Consider the following 24,450-nt stretch of genomic DNA (forward strand, 5'->3'; position numbering starts at 1 on the left):
ATAGAAAGATCGGCACAATACCTTAGAAAAAATAATGAAGCTGACGGAAAGATTAACTCGGAAAAATTTTCGGAGAAAGCTCGGCACAATGCTTTAGAAAAAATAACAAAGCTGTCGAAAATTTTCGCTCGGAAAATTTCTCGTAGAAAGATTAGCAGAATGCCTTAGAAAAAATAACGAAGCTGACAAAAATTATCGCTAGGAAAATTTATCGTAGAAAGATTGGCATAATTCCTTAGAAAAAAGAATGATTGTGGAAAATAGTTAACCGAAAGCGCTAAGCGAAGCGAATGCAGATTTCAAAGAAGAAAATGAAGATTTAATCGAACAACCGTAAAACAATTGATAGAGACAATTGATTAGGTAATTGTGTGAATGTAATACCATAGAGCTAAAACTTCTTTTGATGAAAAATAAAAATGAAGTATGTTTTGGCAATTGAATATAGTTGCGATGTCTGATAATATACCTGTGTAAAACTGACAATGTTGTTGATTTATATAGATGACCACGAAATAGAATGAAACGCCCCAATACTAACTTTAAGCTTGCAAAATTAGATTGAGCTAAAAATGTCCTCGGCGCTAACCCATTTAAACGAAATGGGGTAATCTTCATCGATGTTGACATAGCCGAAAGTAACCGACTAAGCCGAAAAAAGAATAAAGATTCATCTTAGGGATCGCCAAATTAAACGTGGTAATTTCGGCCGATTTTGTCGGAGTGATAGTAACGACTAAGCGGTAAAAGCTTTCAAACTTAAACCGACGGCTAAATCGCGGTAACCGTCGGGATTTTATCGTAATGATAAGTAACGACTTCGCTTGTAGTAAAGCGTTCAACTTAGGCTCAATTTAAAATTAAACGTGGTAATTTCGTCCGATTTTGTCGTAGCGATAGTAACGAACTAGCGGCGTAACGGCGTTCAACTTAGGCGACGGCGAAACGCCGCGTAACCGTCCGGATTATGTCGAAATGATAGTAACGAACTAAATGGCGTAAAAGCGTTCAAACTTAGACCGACGGCTAAACGCGGTAACCGTCCGGATTATGTCATAAGCGATAAGTACTCGACTAATGGCGTAAAAGCGTTCAACTTAGACCCGACGAAATTAAACGTGGTAATTTCACGATTTTGTCGTAGCGATAAGTAACGAACTAATGCGAGAAATAAAAACGCGTTCAACTTAGACCGACGGCTAAACGCGGTAACTTCGTCAGATTTTGTCGTAATGATAATAACGACTAAGCGAGCATAAAAGCGTTCAACTTAGACTGACGAAATTAAACGTGGTAATTTCGCCAGATTTTGTTGTAGCGATAGTAACGACTAAGCGAGCAAAAAGCGTTCACTTTGAAGGCGGCGAATTAAACGCGGTAATTTCGCCGATTTTGTCGGAGCCGATAGTAACGACTAAGCGAGCGTAAAAGCGTTCAACTTAGACTGACAAAATTAAACGTGGTAATTTCGCCAGATTTTGTTGTAGTGATAGTAACGACTAAGCGAGCATAAAAAATTCAACTTAGACTGACGAAATTAAACGTGGTAATTTCGCCGGTTTTGTTGTAAGCGATAGTAACGACTAAGCGGCGAAAAGCGTTCATCTTAGGATCGACGAAATTAAACGTGGTAATTTCGGCCGATTTTGTCGGAGGCGATAGTAACGACTAAGCGGAAAATAAAAGTGTTCAACTTAGATCGATTTAAATTAAACGTGGTAATTTTCGGCCGATTTTGTCGAAAGCGATTATAAGGTTCGCTTTAGAACCAAAATCATACCATTGAACCGAAGTGAAAGAACTTTCTTTATTGATTCACCGAAGTCTTTGAAAAATGCAAAAATAATTACGAGAAAAGAAACTATTGAACTAGAAACGCTAACAAATTTTGTCCGTTTTTCGTTCAACTTGTCTATTTTGTCCGCCACTTAGTAAAATAATCATTCGCGACGAAAGCAAGAAACAAACACCGCTAGCTAATTTGGCGAAAATAAACCAACAATGTCAAGGCCCCATTTCGCAAATGACCAAGGTTTATGGATTGGATGACGCTTTATCGCGAAAAGTTTGACCCATATCATATATCATGTTTTTAACAAGGCACACACTTCTCGGACAAACACGCATCCCTTGGCATGTATGGCCACCACCATTGAGTCATTGCTATGTAAGCGAGACTTAGCCCCGAAATTCCCGAGCATCGTCAACCGCGATGATCGTCGTCGGTGATACCGAGACATTATCGATTGCCAAAGCTTCGTTGGAATCATCCGACAAAGATAAGTGGTTAATCCAATGTTGTTGTTACAGTGACGACTTGATTTTTCACGGATAAGTATGCGATATAATCAGGATGCCTTACATCATAACGCGGATACTGTACAATACTGATAGATATAAAATTTCATGCAATTCGTTGAACGAAGTCCAAATAAACGCTCATTCTATCATTGCGAGCCGCATATTATCATTCAAAGTGGCTAGCGACTAATTAGAATAATTAATCGTAACTTAGTCGCCCCCAGCTGAAGAGTTGTGTGTATACCGCAAATGACAGTTTCGTACTCGGCCATATAATGTGAAGCGTTAAAAACTCAAACGTAGAGACCTCGCAATTATGTCTTCATTCAGCTTCAAGATGACAAAAACAAGACCGGAGGAAGACTTATTATGCGAACTATCGGTGTAAATCTAGCAAGTAGCTGATATATCCGATAAATATGTCAAGTCATCGCCCCCGGGAGGTAATAACAATTAGAGATCGACATTTTCCTCATCGAGTAATGCTTTCGACATAGGAATATCATAAATAAGAAAATCAGTTATTAGCGGAACCAAAGTTTATCTCTGTTTAATTGTATGAGTGTCAAAGACAATGTTGTAAACGCTTAAGGTAACTTTTCCATTCTCGCGACTTCGATCCGTAGGCGCTTGCGAAAAAACTTGCAAATGGATATTCGACAAGTATAAACTTCGACTATTCCTTCTTTGAAATAAGCTTAAGACGCCCCGACAAAGATGAAACAAGGCCGATGTAATATTTTCAAATACAAGAATGCCTCGAGACATATGGCGGACATTATCCGCAGAACCGATGACGAAAGAATCGTCGAGGCAATAACTTTCTGTCAATAATTTGGCATGACGGTGGAATCCAGGTAGCCGGTCGTTATCTGTCGGATGTTGAAAAGGAATATGAGGGAGTAGTTTGATACCACCAGGTTGACCTAGAACCGCACATTCGCGATGATCATCAGTAAGTGCATCGAGAACTTAGGCTTGTCGAGTATTCGTCATAACTTTTGTAGAACGTGATCGTCGGTTTTGCATAAGAACCGCAGACGGCGCCAATTATGTTTCGACCAAATATGATCAAAACACCAAGTGTTGATGAAAAAGATGAAGAACGTAGAAAAGTAATTAGAAAAATGATGGTGATCGGGGGAATGATGAGACTGTACCTTGCGGTTGCCTACGCATCCAAATTATCGATTGGGATCAAGTCTCAAGAACGTAGTTCTGAATGAAAAATAGTTTGGTATTTATATAGGTAGAGTAGAGAGTCCTTATAGCTCAAGTAATCTTGTAGCTTGAGTAATTGTGATAGACTATAACTTTCAACTGATAATTATCTCTTTGATAAGAAATGAATCTTGACATAAATCAATGTACATTAGTGGCAAGCCATGTGGCTAAGGTTCACCTTGAACACACGAGTTAATTCGGCCCGCAATACATTGATCGATGGTATTGTAAATTGGGCTTTAGCCCTGTCGATTAAATGAATAAAATAGAGACTCCTACTAATGGACGTTTGCCACGTAGGTGGGGGTCGAAACACACGCCAAGTACTTCATCCTTGGTCTTCAGACTATAGGCCCATATCTTTCTTGACGCATCATCAATGAATGTCAAGATGTACGGCTCTCCCCGGGACTTTACTCTCATAGGACCACATAAGTCTGTGGTGCACTAGTTCAAGGGCGGTGTCCTTTCGTGAGACAGAATCTTTGGAAAGACACCACGTGTTGCTTTCTACCAAACAAATGAGTACATGTATTTAAATGTGTACCTTTAATGTCCGGCACGGCCTTTTTCTTAGCAAGAACTTCCATCCCTTTTATGCCCATGTGACCACGCCTCTTGTGCCACGCCGGATGAAGCTTCTTCTTCACGCATTAAACTTCTGCTTTACACAAACTAGCCTCGTGTTTTGTAAAGAGAGCAAGTTTTCTTTTCCTCCCTCTTACTGATGGAACCTCGCTTTCGGTTTCCATACCCCTTTACCAAACGAGTTTACAAAGCCATCATCATCTAATTTCCCAGCCGAAATTAGGCTTAACCGTATGTCGTGACATACATATCTTACATCCTTGAGTGTCAAGGTGTAGCCGACATTGGTTTCTACATGAACATCTCCAATGCCTATAATCTTGAGACACCATTGTTACCCATCCTCACTTCACCATATTCACCACCATACCGTAGGTAGTGAAGAATCCCCAATGCGGTGTGGACGGATAGGATGCTCCTCAGATCTATCACCCACTCAGTATCCCGACATGAGGTACTAAGACAAACACACACCACAATCGACAAAATTCCACTTTCGGTCGCCGACTAGTGCGGTAGTATCTCTGCACGTATTTCCGTTCCTCGCACCATGTCTTCATGTACACGGTTATTCTTCTCATCCCTCTTGATTGTTCTCAAGACTCATATCCGAAGTGGCCTTTGGTGGCACAATAGTAACATTGCCTCTCCGCCTTAGGAGTTCTAGCTTCACCCCCTAGATTTTACGTCACCATCACCTCTAGAACGAGATGGTTTTCTCGTTTCGACCTCTCCCCGTTTCTCTGCGTGAAAAGAATCTCCGAGTGAGAAGAGCTGCTTCTTGCACTCCTTCTAGTCTCCTCATTCAACAAAGACGTGGTAGCCATCACCATGGTAACAATTCCATCCTTGGCTACTCCATGTAAAGAAACTGCTAATGTCTCCCAACTTTTTGGGTAGAGCCTAATAGAAACAAAGCCTCAACTTCGTCTCCCAAATTGATCTTCATCAAATGCATCCGATTGATGATATTCTCAGTACTTCATTAAGATGCTCGGACATTGAAGAACCTTCTTGGTACTTTAATGCGCAAACTTCTTAACGACTAGCACTTTGTTTCCACCCGACTTCCTCTCATACAGTCTTCGAAGTTTTCTTCTGTAGACCGGCCGTCGTAGTCTCTCTCTTAAGGACACATGGTGAAAGACACCGTCGTCAATCCATCGTCGAATGTATCCAATCGGCACTACGTCAAAGCTTTTTCCACTTTCACCCTCGTCGATTTTTTCGGTTTTACTCCCTCATTCTCAATGGGAAGTGCCAAGTCCTTGCATTATAGCAAGTCTTCCATCTTGGCTTTCCGGATGGTGTAGTTCTTCCTATTCGGACTCATCATACGAAAGTGTTCACGGAATGGTCCATCTCTACAAGTTATTTAACCTCAAATCTTCTCTCGAATTTCACAAACACCTTCGACCAAGATTGGGATAACACCCCAGGCTATTCTAACCAAGGCTCGATACCACTTGTTGGGGATTATACCAATACCAATCGATTCCCCACTACACGATAACTTGTATTTGAACACAATTGAACTCCTGACAAAATCTAAATATCAACTACTGCAAACCTATACTAACATGCCCAACTCGCAAAACAACTATTAACAAATGGATAATAATGTAAAGCGGAAAAGCAAACCACAACACAAAGATTTACCGTGGTTCGCCAATGATGCCTACTTCCACAAGAGCCGGTTCTTAATAAAGTGGAAGGAAGATTACAATCTCTCCTTTCAGTTCACCTTACTAGATCACTCTTATCTCTTTCTCGTGGTCAGTATCTCTGTAAAGGTTCTCTCTCAATCTTGATAGCTTTCAAGATTGGGTTTCTCTCTCTTTGTTTTAGTCTGGATTCCAATCCTTCTGACTTGTTAGGTTAGGTTTTCCAAAACCTTGATTTTGGTTTTTATCTCCAAAAACCAAATTTCGCGATTCTTAATGAAGCCCACAAATATTGGGCTCGTATGCTGCCAACGCTTCGAGTCTGAGCGCGGGTCGCGCCCCCTATGTACTGACACTCTGAACGCGGGCGCGCTCTGACGAATCCGAAGCCGAATTTGCTCCGTTTCTCTCCTCATGTGGATAACTCCAACATTAGGCGTAAGCCGAACCACGTAAATCTTTGTGTCTCTACTACTTGGTTGGTTATTTCTTACATAGTTGATGCTTTGTTTGTTTCTGATTCATCACCCCTCTCACGTTGTTATTGTTGTTTGTCATTGTTATCGTCATTTGTAGTTGTTATCGCTTCCGTTGCACAACACGAATTCATTGGAATGATTAAGATCAATGTTGTAAGCAACACTGTCTATTAGCTGTCAGAGTTGTGGTGACTAGTGATCCTTATGTATCCTTACGCTTGGAAACCAAGTAAGTTTCTTTCCCTTTGAAGTTTTACAATATTTACATACTCGGCTATATATTACTACCCAGCAAAACAAAAGGCTATATATTACCAAATGGAAGTTCATCAATTAAAACACGTACTTGTAATTAAGAGCAGTCTGGGAATGAAACGTTAATGCTATCAATTCCAGATCCTGTTCCGCCTCTGAAGTTAGTAAGTTCGCCCTTCCTTTTTAGAACACTTAATCTAGTTTGGAGTAGAACCAACAGTTAAAAACAACATGCACCAGGTCACCATCACCACTCTGAACCATCAAGCACACTTCTAATAGAATAACATAAAATCCACTTTAGGCAAGGTCTTTAATGAAGATAAACTGAGAGTACTATTTAATTTTCTTGTCCATTGTTTTACAGCAAGTGCATGCATGACAATGATACATTCACAACTCCTTGCAGTGAGATTCTTTTTTTCTCCAGAAAATGTCGATGGAATTCAGGAATTAACCAAATGAGCCCCACAAAGAAGAAAAGGCATTTTCTGTCATTGATTTGCAATATCCAGGAAGAGGATCAGCACCATTAAGGATGAAGGTTGCAAACGATGCAATTTTAGAAGGTCTGAATGCTTCCAACTGGATGATAATAACCAATGAATACTAGTAAGTCAATCCTTGCAATTTTCGTTGACCATGCGCACATTATTGTTGGCAGTTACTGTGACTCTGAGTGCTTTTGCTGGAATATATTGTGCTAAACCTTGTGAACCTTTTATTTAGGCAAGGGCGCTTTAACAAACCTAAATATAAAGATATGGTTCTCGGTGTAAAACCCATAAATTTTCATAGGCAATTTGGGGTTTCGCATTGGACTTTGGAGATGAGCACGGAACATTGTTGAAAAGGGGGAGCTTGCTTAAATGGATGAATTCGTAGGGCAAGTGATTCTACCCTCACTTCCTTATCAATAGTTGGGTTTGTCCATTTGTTAGAGAAGAAACCTAAGTAAATTTTAACTTGTGAAGCATGCTAGGTATTCTAGAGACCTAGTTGATTTATTATCATTGTGTATTGGAATGTCGGTTTTAACCATAAAATCCATTGATTTTTGTTTGATTGAAATTGGGTTTAGGAAATTAGTTATTTATATTGTGAAAGGAATGTTTCTTACAATGGGTCCAATTTGATGGTGCACTCATTTGAGTTCACATTGGTTCTTTTGCTATGGTTGTTATTGTGCAATTAGACTTTATTTTGGGCATGCATGTACGGCATAGTGTAAATTGGGTTTCTTGTCTAAGGTCATGAAATGTATCAAATTGTACTTATATAAGGACAATAAATAATGGACATGTACACCACAATATGCTATAGGTCTTGCAAAATAACACGTGTCTGGTGTTGGATGCTCTTCTGGATGTAGATGTGAAGGATGCACTTGAATCCCTAATCTTGTCTCGCTCCGCGATCGATCAGTAATGAGATGGAAGAAAGGAAAAGTGAGTTGCGAGTTTGAAATTTTAGGGGTTTTAAAGAAGTTTGTCGTACTTGGAATAATGGTGAAGTTACCAAAAGAACAAAAGGAAAGTGTATCACAAGCGGTTCAAACCCAGGACAGTTCAGTTGGTGGTATTAGATTTAGTTCACAGTTTCAAATAGAAATTGTGCTCTATTTGTTTTAAAAAAACCGGACTAGATTTATGAGCATGTCTTCAGTGCGCGAGATGTATAGTGCACAGGTAATGTAGGCCTTTGCATCAGTACTTTTGCCATGCAATACACACGCACCCCTTGGTATGAGTGGCCCAGATTTGATAGCATACCATACGACCTGCGCACCATAGATTTAGCCTAGATTTATAGCATAAATTTCTATACAAATGGACCACATTTTTAATAAAAAGGGCTTGAAATTGGTGGTCTATACTTTTCTTACAATTTTGAGTGTGGATTTGGTTAGGTTAATGGACTACATTTTAAAAGGAGTGTGTGGTTTATATGTTGAATGGAACACATTTATAAAAGTGGTGTGGTTTAAATGATAAATTTCAATATAAGTTTAGGGTCAGCCCCAAATATATTTATCATATAGATCACTATTCCAAATAAAGTGTGATCCTAATTATTTTTGCAACTGAAAACGGCTCAAATGGCCATTCAAACTGACGTAAAAGCTGTGTTTTCACATTGGAAGGTCACATCAAATGACCTGTGGAGCAACTTTCTAATAATCAAAAGAAACAAAATCAACACCCCCACCCATGTTATGAGTTTGTAATATAGTATGAAAAAGAGTACGTAATGAAAAATTGACTCATCTGTGGTGTGTAGTGGCGGAGCCAGGATTATATTTTAGGGTGGGCAAATTAATATGCAACTCTTTAGAAAATCAATTCAAAATTCATTACACTAGAAATTGGAAATTCCAAACATGTGTACATTCATTATCCAAAAAAGAAATTTTTCCTAAAACTCGAAATCAAACAAAAATTACAAGTGTCCACGATAAGTATCCATTTTCTGAAAGCGTTGCATGATTGTTTCATAACCAATGCTTTTAAATGTCTTTCTCAATGTATATTACTAAGCAATCATTCAACTACTCATCTCCTATACAATTCCAGAGTCGATTCTTCACAATATGCAAAGTTGAAAATACTCTCTCAACAGTGGCAGTAGCGACTGGCAAAATAAGTGATAAAGTAGCGAGAAAAAAAACTAACGGAAACACAATGTTCTTTTTAGTCTCAACCATCTTCATGGCAACATCCCTGATCCCTTTCAAATTCAGAAACTCATTGTTAGAGCTAGCATCAATAATATACATCTCAAGTTGATTAGGTAGTACCATGAGATCCAATTTAGAAAAGTCAGAGGGATAAAACTGGGTGAAATGAACCAGTTTTTGCTTATCAAAAGTAGCAAATGACCCACATGGACTGAGACAAGCCATACAGAGACGCAAATCAGTATTTGCTTTGTTAAAGCGATCATTTAGCTCTTGTCTCTGTTTGTCGATGCAATCATAAAATAGTCCAATGCGGTAGTAATGTAAGTTTGTAATTTCTTCAGTATTACGTCGAGGTCTCCCAGGAGCTAAAAACTTATCATCCATCTTAGGAACATAAATGTTATGCTTAGTACATACTGAAGACACTTCATCTAGGAGAGAATCCCACCCACCATCTCTCATTATTTGTAATCGTGTCTTAGTTACTTCAACAAGTCCCATTGCATTAATAATATCTTGGTCCTTTCACTGCAAAACTTTTGACAAATCATGGTTGATTGCTAAGATGTCCTTCATTAAGTACAAACTCAACCTGAAATCAAAATATTGCAATGAATTTAACAATCCATATTCTTCACCTCTTTGTTCTGCGTTTGAGCCATCTTCAACAACATTTTCAAGGACATCAAGAAGTGAAGAGAACATAAGAATAAAGTTCAAAAGTGATCCATAATGCGAGCTCCAACGAGTATCGATCTCCTGAGCATTTCAGGTTTGTCTCTTGATTCCTACCTTTTCCACTTGAAATTTCTCCCTTCGAAAGTGCATTAAGAATATTTTTAGCTTGTTTTTCTCGAAGACCGTCATGACGCTTACACGATGCTCCAACAATATTTATCACATTAGAAACAATACTAAAGAGAAACGCAATTAGTTTTTCACTCTTTGCAGCATATACAAGAGCTAACTAAAGCTGATGAGCGAAATAGTGGACATAGAATGCACTTCTGTTTTCGTTCATGATGAGTGATTTGAGGCCATTAAACTCTCCCCGCATATTGCTGGCATCGGCATAACCTTGCCCACGCAAACTAGCAATACTCAACCCATGAATTGTAAACACTCGAGCGATCTCATTCTTAAGCGAAATAGCACTTGTATAACTTACATGTACAATGGCAAAAAACCTTTCAATCACACAACCTCGTGAGTCGACATAACAGATGACAACGGCCATATATTTGTTCTTTGATTGATACGTCATGAGCTTCATCAACCAAAACAGCAAACAAAGAATTTCCACAATCTTTTAGAATGACATTCGTAGTTTCCACTGCAGCTACATTTACAATATCCCTTTGTAATTCGAGAGCAATTAGTTGCTCATTATCAGGAGCATTATAGAGAACAACACTATCAATAGCTTCATTATGCCTTGTTGTTTACTTCAACAGTTTAAGAAAATGTCCCTGGTTAATTAATTTCTTTGATTCATCGTGACCACGAAACACTAACCCTTCTTGCAAAAGAAATCTACAACAATCAACAATTGCATTTAAGCGAACCCGATAGTCACTTCGAACTTGGTTTGATTGCCTATAGGTTCCATTACACTGAGTTTGATTCATCAAGACTTGAGCTGACTTGTAAGCTTGGTTGTGAGCACTCCCAAATTTCCCAACATGTTCTCGCAATTTGTTCTTCTTTCTCCAATTAGTAAATCCATCAAGAGTAAAACAATTTCCATCCCCTAGTGATCCAATCCTACATCTGAAGAGATGACAATAATACAAACAAAATGTTTCACAATAACCCTCTATCACATGTGGAGTTCGTGTAAAATGTATGACATAATAAATGTCATACTTCTACAATTTCATTTCTAGTTCCATATTTTTGCCTCTACCCCGACAGTATCAAATTAAGAGTAATCAACCAAATCTTAAACAAAAAACACCAAATTAGTGACGATGAGTTTCTACTTTATTTTTTAGTAAAGAGTTTCTACTATTTTTGGACCCCTCTTCTTTTTGTGGTTTTATGCTCTTTTTGTGAACAGTTAACACACCACGTAACAAACGAGGTGTGTGACTATTTGAAAATAGGGTGTGGAGAGAGAGTATCGGTGTGTGACGAGTATTACTCTATTTGAAAGTGAGGAAACATTAGTGCTAGTTCTTATAGCCTATCTAATGTACACCTCTAACATATATAGGTGTTATTGGGATTTTACAAATGGGTACCCTTTACAAATCACAACCCACCTGATGCAGTACATGTTGTTGCCAGGCAGTGAGACAATTTGGATGTCTCACTAGAAGGTAGTAAGGTTACTGGTTTGTATAGTGAGACAGTTCGGGTGTCTCACTAGAATGCAGTATTTTGGGCCCAGTTTTTTTTTCGCTATATCTTTTGCTAAGAAAGTCCATTTTCAATTTGGTTTGTCGGGTTAGTTCTATTTTTATTAGTACTTTCTTAATATGTGGTTATCTCAAAACTTTCTATTTTTGGAAAATTTCAAATTTTGTGTTAGTTAGGGTATTTCGCCTATATAAAGGTTGGTAGTCTGTATTTGGGTTTCAGTTTTTCATTGAGTTAATAATATTGGGAACACAATTTTCCATGGGCATTTTTACCACTTCCACGGATTTTCAATGCATTGGACAAAACTACCCCTAAATATAATTTGATATGAAAATATGAAAAGAGTGGATGTTATGGGTATTTATGTCTAATATACTAAAAATCCGTGGAAGTGATAAAAACGTTTGTGGAAAATTTAGTTCCCATAATATTAAGAGTTTTTCTCTTATTTCCATTGTTTTGGTATTCTTTGTATGTGAATCAACAAACTTTGAATCCATTAATCCCTAACATTTCATAAGAAATCAATAAGTTTTAGTGTAGGTTGTGGAAATATGCAAGTTATAAGTTCTTCCCGTCATCATCGCCACTTAATTATAGTTTGTGCGTGGGAAATCATACTCATCTACCCTTGTTTAGCACGGAGAAATATTTGCTTGATTCACATGTGCCTGGTTATTTCAACAGAGAGTGACTCTCCTGGACAGATTGGGGGAAAAAGTAACTCTCTGAACCAACTTTTTTTTTAATCACTCACAAGGACCGGGTAGATGAAAGGTCAAGTATACCCTTGACACGAAATTAAAAATGGCTCGGGTAGATGAAAAGTCAAGTATACCCCTGACGCGAAATAATAAACGTCCCAGCCCAACCGAAACGACCCGATGTATTGTTCATACCCCAACTAAGCTAATCACTGTTCATATGAACAATCCCTATTCATACTTCAACATAATGTATGATCAGTAAGAACACCTATTGGAGTTCATACCTTAGCATGAGCTATGAACACTCATTATTGTTCATACCTATTTGGGTTGTTCATACCTTAACATGAGCTATGAACACTCATTGTTTATATGAACAATCAACCTATTTTTGGGTATGAACAATCACTGTTCATACCTCAATATAATGCATGATCAGTAAGAACACTTATTGGAGTATGAACAATGACTGTTCATACCTATTTAGGGTATGAACACTCACTGTTCATACCTCGACATGAGTTATATATGAACACTCATTGTTCATACCTGCTATTTGGGGTATGAACAATCAATGTTAATACCTCAAAATAATGTATGATCAGTAAGAACACATATTGGAGTATGAACAATGTTCATACATTAATATATTGTATGAGGTACACTCACAAATTAACTTTTGAGGTAGAGCAATGGGGATGATTTTAGGGGAGACCAGGTGCGAGATAACTTAAGCTGTTTCCTGATCCAGTGCTCTGCTTTCTTACTGAAAATAGTAAAAAATACATTTCGCTGAGTTTTCTTATCCTTATTATCCACCTGTTTCTTTCCACTATTGGTAAAAATCCTCCATTGCATACAGTGAGAGTTCTTTAGTGGAATCAAACAAGTTTTTCAGGTAAGTTCAAAAGGATGGAAAACAACAAAATCACTGATGCTTCAAAACCAGGCCCACGAAACTGAGAAGATACTGATGACGAAGATGGGAAGATGATTGCAAAAGAGTTTGAGAAGAAGTATAGACATGGCTCTCTTGAGGAATTCATAAGGAAAAGAATGCACAAGATTCATAAATAACTACTGGTGCAACATGAAGAAGAGGAGAATGACAAGCTAGATTTGAACAAGGTTGCATCTACCTCTTGCATGCCAGATACACGAGAAAACATGGAAGCAACAAAGAAAGGTGTACTGAAATCGAGTACCTTGCCTTTTGGTTTTGAAGGAAGGAGGAATCAACTCACTTATACCAATGAAGCTAATCTTGAGGCCAGTTCCTCTAGAACGATGTCTAGAGCAGCCATTGCAGAAGGGAAAAAGGTTGTTACATATCTGAGGCAGTAAAGGAAAAGCCAAAGTGAAATTTGGTAGACCTCACTAAGCTACCGGTCCCTTCTCTTGGAGAAACGTCGTCTATCAAGATCTCAAATAGCATGGTACAAAAAGGTATCGAATTTTACAAGTTTGCACTTATTGGTCGGTTGGATTTGCATGATAATACAATTGAAGAAGTAAGAAAACATGTGAGGGACTCCTCAAGTATTAACGCCAAAATCTCACCACCACTTGGGAAAGGTTATTTGTTGTTTAGATGTGAAGATGAAGAGGAGTACATGAAGACTATGCTAGGAGGGCCATGGTTCATTAAACGTAAGCTTATGAGGGTTTACAAAATGAACCCCAAACTTTAGCGTGGAAAAGCATAAGGAAACAAATGTGTTAATTTGGATTAGATTCCCCGGCTTAAGTATGGAGTCTTGGGAAGAAGAAAAACCTTGATGTCTATGGCCGGAATAGTCGGAGGTCCGATTAAGGTGGATAAGAACACTCTAGATAGGGATATGGGCTATTACGCCAACGTCCAAGTCGATGTGGATCTTGCGAAACCAATCTCGCACCACTTTTATGGCTCAAGTGGATGGCTTCCCGATCGTCATCATATTTAACTACAAACCGCTTACGCTTTAGCCCTAGTTCGTCGAAGAACCTCTTAATCCATAGCAACTCTTTGCAACACTCAGTGGCTGCAATATACTCGGCTTCTGTAGTGGAGAGGGCAACACACTTTTGCAACTTAGATTGCCAAGAAACTGCTCCCCCTGCAAAAGTAACCAGATAATAACCGGAGGTGGACTTCATCGAAATCAACATCACCGCCATGTCTCCGATCGATTAGCCTTCAAGTAAGGGCTTACTTCCACCAAAGCACAAACATGATTTGGAAGTGCCTTTGAGATATCTCAATATCCACTTAACACCTTCCCAATGCTCTTTTTACCCGATTTTTGATGAATCGCTTTACAACCCCAACGGCGAAAGCAATATCCAGGCTTAGTACACACCATGGCATACATCAAGCCCATGCGGATGCATAAGGAATCTTTTCCATCCGACTCGCTTTCATGCTCACCCTTAGGACACATCTCTTTGGTCATGCGGAACCGCCACCAAGCGGACAACCGACCGGGTTTCGCTTTGATCCATGTTGAATCTCTTCAACACCTTCTCAATGTAGCTTTCTTGAGAAAGCCACAACTTCCCACTCTTTTCAATCACGAAAGTGATCCGCGATCCCAAGTATCTACTTTGCTTGACCCAAATCCTTCATCTCAAAGGACTTACTCAAGTCTTTCTTCAACCTTTGATATCTTGTTGATGTTTGGGCCAACTATCAACATATCATCCACATACAAAGAATAGCACTATGAAATCCCCATCCGGAAATCTCTCAACAAACGCACAATGATCTAAGCGGACTTCTTGTACCCTTGCTTCGCCATAAAGGAATCAAACTTTATGTACCACTGTCTCGGTGCTTGCTTCAACCCATACAAGCTCTTTTATCGCCTTGCATACTAGGTGCTCCTTGCCTTTGACCTCAAACCCTCCGGGTCGGGTCCATGTAGACATCTTCTTCAAGGTCTCCATGAAGAAAAGCTCGTCTTAACATCTAGCTGCTCAACCTCTAGGTTCATACTTGCGGCCATACCCAATACCACCCTGGATAGAAGTCATCTTCACTACAGAGAGAAAATCTCATCAAAGTCAATCCCTTTCCTTTGACCAATCCTTCACAACAAGGCGAGCTTTGTGCCTTGGGTGAGATTGTTCTCCCCATGCTTGACTTTGTATATCCACTTATTCTTAAGAACTTTTCTCCCCGTGGGTTTCTCAACTAACTTCATAAGTGTGATTCTTATGCAAAGAATCCATCTCGCCATGCATGGCCTTCAACCATTTTTCTTTGTCCGTACCTTCAAGTGCCTCTTGATAGTACATAGGTTCTCCACCATCCGATAGTAGCACATACGTGATGTGGTGGATACCTGGTTGAAGCTAGTCTCCCTCGTCGAACCTCCTTGCCCCATCTGGCGGTGCCCTCGTGAGGTTGCACTTCTTTTTTCTCGTGGTGGTTCATGCATCTCATCCGCATCTTCTATACCAATAGGTTCTATCCCATCATGAAAGCAATAGGATTCTCATCATGAGCTTCAAACTCATGGTTCTCTGCATTCTCAATGCCTTTCTCGCAGACGCTCCACGGTAGAACTTCTAGTTCAATCAACAAGATCATTGGTGAAAGCCCAGAAGCTTCTCACCATCCTCAAAGTCCTGCTATGGTTTGGTCTTCTAAGAACACAACATCTCGACTTCAGATTACCTTCTTGTTAATCGAATCATAGAGTTTGTAACCAAACTTTTCATCTCCATAACCCATAAAAATGCAATCGCTTGGCTTTGTCATCAAGCTTGATCTCTCATCCTTCGAATATGCACAAATGCCCCGCACCCAAATACCCTCAAGTATCCATAATCAACATCTCTCGCCGACCATACTCTCTAGATAATCACTATTCGAGGGCTTTGCGGGCGACAAAGTTGATCACATGCACGATCAGACGCGATTGCTTCTACCCAAGAGCTTCTAGGTAGCTTAGAGCGAGATAGCATGCATCTCATCCTCTCTACAATGGTACGGTTCATTCTCTCTCGCTATTCCATTCTCATTCGCGTGTCTTGGGAACGGTCCGCTCATGACGAATCCCATGACTCGGCAATACTCTTCAAATGACCCAATGTACTCACCCCCATTATCCGAGCGAATACACTTCAATAACTTCCCAGCCTCTTTCCACCATGTTGTGGAATTTCTCAAACACGCCAAGTACTTCATCCTTGGTCTTCGTGACTATAGGCCCATATCTTTCTTTGGACGATCATCAATGAATGTCAAGAAGTAAGCCCCTCAAAGGGGACTTTACTCTCATAGGACCACATAAGTCCGTATGCACTAGTTCAAGGACGTTGTCCTTTCTCGTGAGACGGAATCTTTGGAAAGACACCCCGTGTTGCTTTCCTACCAAACAATGAGTACATGTATTTAAATGTGTACCTTTAATGTCCGCACGGCCTTTTTCTTAGCAAGAACTTCCATCCCTTTTATGCCCATGTGGACCGCGCCTCTTGTGCCACGTTCGGATGAAGTTTCTTCTTCACAAGATTCGCTTCGCTTTACACAAACTAGCCCTTGTGTTTTGTAAAGAGAGCAAGTTTTTTCCTCCTCGGGCCGCTACAATGGAACCTCTCGCCGGTTTCCATACCCCGCTACCAAACGAAGTTTACAAAGCCATCATCATCTAATTTCCCAAATTTAAATTAGGCTTAACCGTATGTCGTGGGACATGTCTTACATCCTTGAGTGTCAAGGTGTAGCCGACATTGGTTTCTACATGAACATCTCCAATGCCTATAATCTTCGAGACACCATTGTTACCCATCCTCACTTCACCATATTCACCACATACTTGTAGGTAGTGAAGAATCCCCCCTTGGCGGTGTGACGGATAGGATGCTCCTCAGATCTATCACCCACTCAGATATCGACATGAGGTACTAAGACAAAGACACACCACAATCGACAAAATTCCCACTAGGTCGCCGACTAGTGCGGTAGTATCTCCGCTGATTTCGCTCCTCCTCGCACCATGTCTTCATGTACCGCGCTTATTCTTCTCATCCCTCTTCATTGTTCTCGCAGACTCATATCTGAAGTGGCCTTTGGTGGCACAATAGTAACATTGCCTCTCTCCGCGCTTAGGAGTTCTAGCTTCACCCCTAGATTTATTCATCATCACCTCTAGAACGAGATGGTTTTTTCGTTTTCGACCTCTCCCCGCTTTCTCGTGAAAAGAATCTCCGGAAGTGAGAAGAGCGCTTCTTGCACTCCTTCTAGTCTCCTCATTCAACAAAGACGTGGTAGCCATCACCATGGTAACAATTCCATCCTTGGGTCGCTCCATGTAAAGAAACCGCTAATGTCTTCCAACTTTCGGTAGAGAGCCTAATAGAAACAAAGCCTCAACTTCGCCTCCCAAATTGATCTTCATCAAATGCATCGATTGATGATATTCTCGTACTTCATTAAGATGCTCGGACATTGAACCTTTCTTGGTACCGTGTCTACAAACTTCTTAACGACTAGCACTTTGTTTCCACCCGACTTCCTCTCATAAAGTGTCTTCGAAGTTTCTTCTTCTAGACCGGGGTCAGTAGTCTCTTTAAGGACACATGGTGAAAGACACCGTCAATCCACCGTCGAATGTATCCAATCGCTTCGTCAAGCTTTTTCCACTTTCACCATCGTTTTTTTACGGTTTTACTCCCTCATTCTCAATGGAAGTGTCAAGTCCTTGCAAGATAGCAAAGTCTTCCATCTTGGCTTTCCGGATGGTGTAGTTCTTCCTATTCGGACTCATCATACGAAGTGTTCACGGAATGGTCCATCTCTACAAGTTATTTAACCTCAAATCTTCTCTCGAAATTTCGCCAAACACCTTCTCGACCAAGATTCGGATAACACCCAGGCTATTCTAACCAAGGCTCGATACCACTTGTTGGGGATTATACCAATACCAATCGATTCCCCACTACACGATAACTTGTATTTGAACACAATTCAACTCCCGACAAAATCTAAATATCAACCGCAACCTATACTAACATGCCCAACTCGCTAAACAACTATTAACAAATGATAATAATGTAAAGCAAAGAAAAGCAAACCACAACACAAAGATTTACCGTGGTTCGCCAATGATGCCTACTTCCACAAGAGCCAGGTTAATAATAAAGTGGGAAGGAAGATTACAATCTCTCCTTTCAAATCTCACCTTACTAGATCACTCTTATCTCTTTACGTGGTTGTATCTCTCAGAAAGGTTCTCTCTCAATCTTGATAGCTTTCAAGATTGGGTTTCTCTCTTTGTTTTAGTCCGATTCCAATCCTTCCGACTTGTTAGGTTAGGTTTTCCAAAACCTTTGATTTTGGTTTTTTATCTCCAAAACCAAATTTCATGCGTTATCAGAAGCCCACAAATATCAATATTGGGCGCTGCTGGCCAGGCGAGAGAGGCTCAACGATCGGAGTCCTTTGGTCGCGCCTATGTGTATCGACACTCGAAAGGCGCTCGAATCGAATCCGGTTTAATTTGTTCGCTTATCTCCTCATGTGGATAACTCCAACATTAGCGCGTAGTTTTAACCACGTAAATCTTTGTGTCTCTACTACTTGGTTGGTTATTTCTTACATAGTTGATGCTTTGTTTGTTTCTGATTCATCACCCCTCTCACGTTGTTATTGTTGTTTGTCATTGTTATCGTCATTTGTAGTTGTTATCGCTTCCGTTGCACAACACGAATTCATTGGAATGATTAAGATCAATGTTGTAAGCAACACTGTCTATTAGCTGTCAGAGTTGTGGTGACTAGTGATCCTTATGTATCCTTACGCTTGGAAACCAAGTAAGTTTCTTTCCCTTTGAAGTTTTACAATATTTACATACTCGGCTATATATTACTACCCAGCAAAACAAAAGGCTATATATTACCAAATGGAAGTTCATCAATTAAAACACGTACTTGTAATTAAGAGCAATCTGGGAATGAAACGTTAATGCTATCAATTCCAGATCCTGTTCCGCCTCTGAAGTTAGTAAGTTCGCCCTTCCTTTTTAGAACACTTAATCTAGTTTGGAGTAGAACCAACAGTTAAAAACAACATGCACCAGGTCACCATCACCACTCTGAACCATCAAGCACACTTCTAATAGAATAACATAAAATCCACTTTAGGCAAGGTCTTTAATGAAGATAAACTGAGAGTACTATTTAATTTTCTTGTCTATTGTTTTACAGCAAGTGCATGCATGACAATGATACATTCACAACTCCTTGCAGTGAGATTCTTTTTTTCTCCAGAAAATGTCGATGGAATTCAGGAATTAACCAAATGAGCCCCACAAAGAAGAAAAGGCATTTTCTGTCATTGATTTGCAATATCCAGGAAGAGGATCAGCACCATTAAGGATGAAGGTTGCAAACGATGCAATTTTAGAAGGTCTGAATGCTTCCAACTGGATGATAATAACCAATGAATACTAGTAAGTCAATCCTTGCAATTTTCGTTGACCATGCGCACATTATTGTTGGCAGTTACTGTGACTCTGAGTGCTTTTGCTGGAATATATTGTGCTAAACCTTGTGAACCTTTTATTTAGGCAAGGGCGCTTTAACAAACCTAAATATAAAGATATGGTTCTCGGTGTAAAACCCATAAATTTTCATAGGCAATTTGGGGTTTCGCATTGGACTTTGGAGATGAGCACGGAACATTGTTGAAAAGGGGAGCTTGCTTAAATGGATGAATTCGTAGGGCAAGTGATTCTACCCTCACTTCCTTATCAATAGTTGGGTTTGTCCATTTGTTAGAGAAGAAACCTAAGTAAATTTTAACTTGTGAAGCATGCTAGGTATTCTAGAGACCTAGTTGATTTATTATCATTGTGTATTGGAATGTCGGTTTTAACCATAAAATCCATTGATTTTGTTTGATTGAAATTGGGTTTAGGAAATTAGTTATTTATATTGTGAAAGGAATGTTTCTTACAATGGGTCCAATTTGATGGTGCACTCATTTGAGTTCACATTGGTTCTTTTGCTATGGTTGTTATTGTGCAATTAGACTTTTATTTTGGGCATGCATGTACGGCATAGTGTAAATTGGGTTTCTTGTCTAAGGTCATGAAATGTATCAAATTGTACTTATATAAGGACAATAAATAATGGACATGTACACCACAATATGCTATAGGTCTTGCAAAATAACACGTGTCTGGTGTTGGATGCTCTTCTGGATGTAGATGTGAAGGATGCACTTGAATCCCTAATCTTGTCTCGCCCGCGATCGATCAGTAATGAGATGGAAGAAAGGAAAAGTGAGTTGCGAGTTTGAAATTTTAGGGGTTTTAAAGAAGTTTGTCGTACTTGGAATAATGGTGAAGTTACCAAAAGAACAAAAGGAAAGTGTATCACAAGCGGTTCAAACCCAGGACAGTTCAGTTGGTTGTATTAGATTTAGTTCACAGTTTCAAATAGAAATTGTGCTCTATTTGTTTTAAAAAAACCGGACTAGATTTATGAGCATGTCTTCAGTGCGCGAGATGTATAGTGCGCAGATAATGTAGGCCTTTGGATCAGTACTTTTGCCATGCAATACACACGCACCCCTTGGTATGAGTGGCCCAGATTTGATAGCATACCATACGACCTGCGCACCATAGATTTAGCCTAGATTTATAGCATAAATTTCTATACAAATGGACCACATTTTTAATAAAAAGGGCTTGAAATTGGTGGTCTATACTTTTCTTACAATTTTGAGTGTGGATTTGGTTAGGTTAATGGACTACATTTTAAAAGGAGTGTGTGGTTTATATGTTGAATGGAACACATTTATAAAAGTGGTGTGGTTTAAATGATAAATTTCAATATAAGTTTAGGGTCAGCCCCAAATATATTTATCATATAGATCACTATTCCAAATAAAGTGTGATCCTAATTATTTTTGCAACTGAAAACGGCTCAAATGGCCATTCAAACTGACGTAAAAGCTGTGTTTTCACATTGGAAGGTCACATCAAATGACCTGTGGAGCAACTTTCTAATAATCAAAAGAAACAAAATCAACACCCCCACCCATGTTATGAGTTTGTAATATAGTATGAAAAAGAGTACGTAATGAAAAATTGACTCATCTGTGGTGTGTAGTGGCGGAGCCAGGATTATATTTTAGGGTGGGCAAATTAATATGCAACTCTTTAGAAAATCAATTCAAAATTCATTACACTAGAAATTGGAAATTCCAAACATGTGTACATTCATTATCCAAAAAAGAAATTTTTCCTAAAACTCGAAATCAAACAAAAATTACAAGTGTCCACGATAAGTATCCATTTTCTGAAAGCGTTGCATGATTGTTTCATAACCAATGCTTTTAAATGTCTTTCTCAATGTATATTACTAAGCAATCGTTCAACTACTCATCTCCTATACAATTCCGGAGTCGATTCTTCACAATATGCAAAGTTGAAAATACTCTCTCAACAGTGGCAGTAGCGACTGGCAAAATAAGTGATAAAGTAGCGAGAAAAAAAACTAACGGAAACACAATGTTCTTTTTAGTCTCAACCATCTTCATGGCAACATCCCTGATCCCTTTCAAATTCAGAAACTCATTGTTAGAGCTAGCATCAATAATATACATCTCAAGTTGATTAGGTAGTACCATGAGATCCAATTTAGAAAAGTCAGAGGGATAAAACTGGGTGAAATGAACCAGTTTTTGCTTATCAAAAGTAGCAAATGACCCACATGGACTGAGACAAGCCATACAGAGACGCAAATCAGTATTTGCTTTGTTAAAGCGATCATTTAGCTCTTGTCTCTGTCTGTCGATGCAATCATAAAATAGTCCAATGCGGTAGTAATGTAAGTTTGTAATTTCTTCAGTATTACGTCGAGGTCTCCCAGGAGCTAAAAAAACTTATCATCCATCTGAGGAACATAAATGTTATGCTTAGTACATACTGAAGACACTTCATCTCTAGGAGAGAACCCCACCCACCATCTCTCATTATTTGTAATCGTGTCTTAGTTACTTCAACAAGTCCCATTGCATTAATAATATCTTGGTCCTTTCACTGCAAAGCTTTTGACAAATCATGGCTAATTGCTAAGATGTCCTTCATTAAGTACAAACTCAACCTGAAATCAAAATATTGCAATGAATTTAACAATCCATATTCTTCACCTCTTTGTTCTGCGTTTGAGCCATCTTCAACAACATTTTCAAGGACATCAAGAAGTGAAGAGAACATAAGAATAAAGTTCAAAACTGATCCATAATGCGAGCTCCAACGAGTATCGATCTCCTGAGCATTTCAGGTTTGTCTCTTGATTCTTACCTTTTCCACTTGAAATTTCTCCCTTCGAAAGTGCATTAAGAATATTTTTAGCTTGTTTTTCTCGAAGACCGTCATGACGCTTACACGATGCTCCAACAATATTTATCACATTAGAAACAATACTAAAGAGAAACGCAATTAGTTTTTCACTCTTTGCAGCATATACAAGAGCTAACTAAAGCTGATGAGCGAAATAGTGGACATAGAATGCACTTCCGTTTTCGTTCATGATGAGTGATTTGAGGCCATTAAACTCTCCCCGCATATTGCTGGCATCGTCATAACCTTGCCCACGCAAACTAGCAATACTCAACCCGCATGAATTGTAAACACTCGAGCGATCTCATTCTTAAGCGAAATAGCACTTGTATAACTTACATGTACAATGGCAAAAAACCTTTCAATCACACAACCTCGTGAGTCGACATAACAGATGACAACGGCCATATATTTGTTCTTTGATTGATACGTCATGAGCTTCATCAACCAAAACAAAACAAAACAAAGAATTTCCACAATCTTTTAGAATGACATTCAGAAGTTTCCATCGCAAATTGCATTTACAATATCCCTTTGTAATTCGAGAGCAATTAGTTGCTCATTATCAGGAGCATTATAGAGAACAACACTATCAATAGCTTCATTATGCCTTGTTGTTTACTTCAACAGTTTAAGAAAATGTCCCCTCGTTAATTAATTTCTTTGATTCATCGTGACCACGAAACACTAACCCTTCTTGCAAAAGAAATCTACAACAATCAACAATTGCATTTAAGCGAACCCGATAGTCACTTCAACTTGGTTTGATTGCCTATAGGTTCCATTACACCGAAGTTTGATTCATCAAGACTTGAGTGACTTGTAAGCTTGGTTGTGAGCACTCCCAAATTTCCCAACATGTTCTCGCAATTTGTTCTTCTTTCTCCAATTAGTAAATCCATCAAGAGTAAAACAATTTCCATCCCCTAGTGATCCAATCCTACATCCAAGAGATGACAATAATACAAACAAAATGTTTCACAATAACCCTCTATCACATGTGGAGTTCGTGTAAAATGTATGACATAATAAATGTCATACTTCTACAATTTCATTTCTAGTTCCATATTTTTGCCTCTACCCCGACAGTATCAAATTAAGAGTAATCAACCAAATCTTAAACAAAAAACACCAAATTAGTGACGATGAGTTTCTACTTTATTTTTTAGTAAAGAGTTTCTACTATTTTTGGACCCCTCTTCTTTTTGTGGTTTTATGCTCTTTTTGTGAACAGTTAACACACCACGTAACAAACGAGGTGTGTGACTATTTGAAAATAGGGTGTGGAGAGAGAGTATCGGTGTGTGACGAGTATTACTCTATTTGAAAGTGAGGAAACATTAGTGCTAGTTCTTATAGCCTATCTAATGTACACCTCTAACATATATAGGTGTTATTGGGATTTTACAAATGGGTACCCTTTACAAATCACAACCCACCTGATGCAGTACATGTTGTTGCCAGGCAGTGAGACAATTTGGATGTCTCACTAGAAGGTAGTAAGGTTACTGGTTTGTATAGTGAGACAGTTCGGGTGTCTCACTAGAATGCAGTATTTTGGGCCCAGTTTTTTTTTCGCTATATCTTTTGCTAAGAAAGTCCATTTTCAATTTGGTTTGTCGGGTTAGTTCTATTTTTATTAGTACTTTCTTAATATGTGGTTATCTCAAAACTTTCTATTTTTGGAAAATTTCAAATTTTGTGTTAGTTAGGTATTTCACCTATATAAAGGTTGGTAGTCCAGATTTGGGTTTCATTTTCATTGAGTTAATAATATTGGGAACACAATTTTCCATGGGCATTTTTACCACTTCCACGGATTTTCAATGCATTGGACAAAACTACCCC

General features: G+C 38.9%; 2 protein-coding genes across 2 annotated transcripts; both read right to left on the bottom strand.

The window, feature by feature from the left end:
- Positions 1-9,059: 9,059 nt before the first annotated feature.
- Positions 9,060-9,692, bottom strand: LOC147495916 (uncharacterized). The gene has a single exon (XM_086568493.1). The coding sequence runs from the start codon at positions 9,690-9,692 to the stop codon at positions 9,060-9,062; it is 633 nt and encodes a 210-aa protein (XP_086424619.1).
- Positions 9,693-21,635: 11,943 nt separating this feature from the next.
- Positions 21,636-22,272, bottom strand: LOC147495917 (uncharacterized). Its single transcript, XM_086568494.1, has 2 exons — positions 22,187-22,272; positions 21,636-22,047 (listed from the first exon to the last, which is right to left on the bottom strand). Exons 1-2 carry the CDS (start codon positions 22,270-22,272, stop codon positions 21,636-21,638), a joined length of 498 nt encoding a protein of 165 aa, XP_086424620.1.
- Positions 22,273-24,450: the final 2,178 nt, after the last annotated feature.

The sequence above is a fragment of the Coptis chinensis genome, chromosome 6 (assembly GCF_015680905.1).
Source record: "Coptis chinensis isolate HL-2020 chromosome 6, ASM1568090v1, whole genome shotgun sequence".
Lineage (NCBI taxonomy): Eukaryota > Viridiplantae > Streptophyta > Magnoliopsida > Ranunculales > Ranunculaceae > Coptis > Coptis chinensis.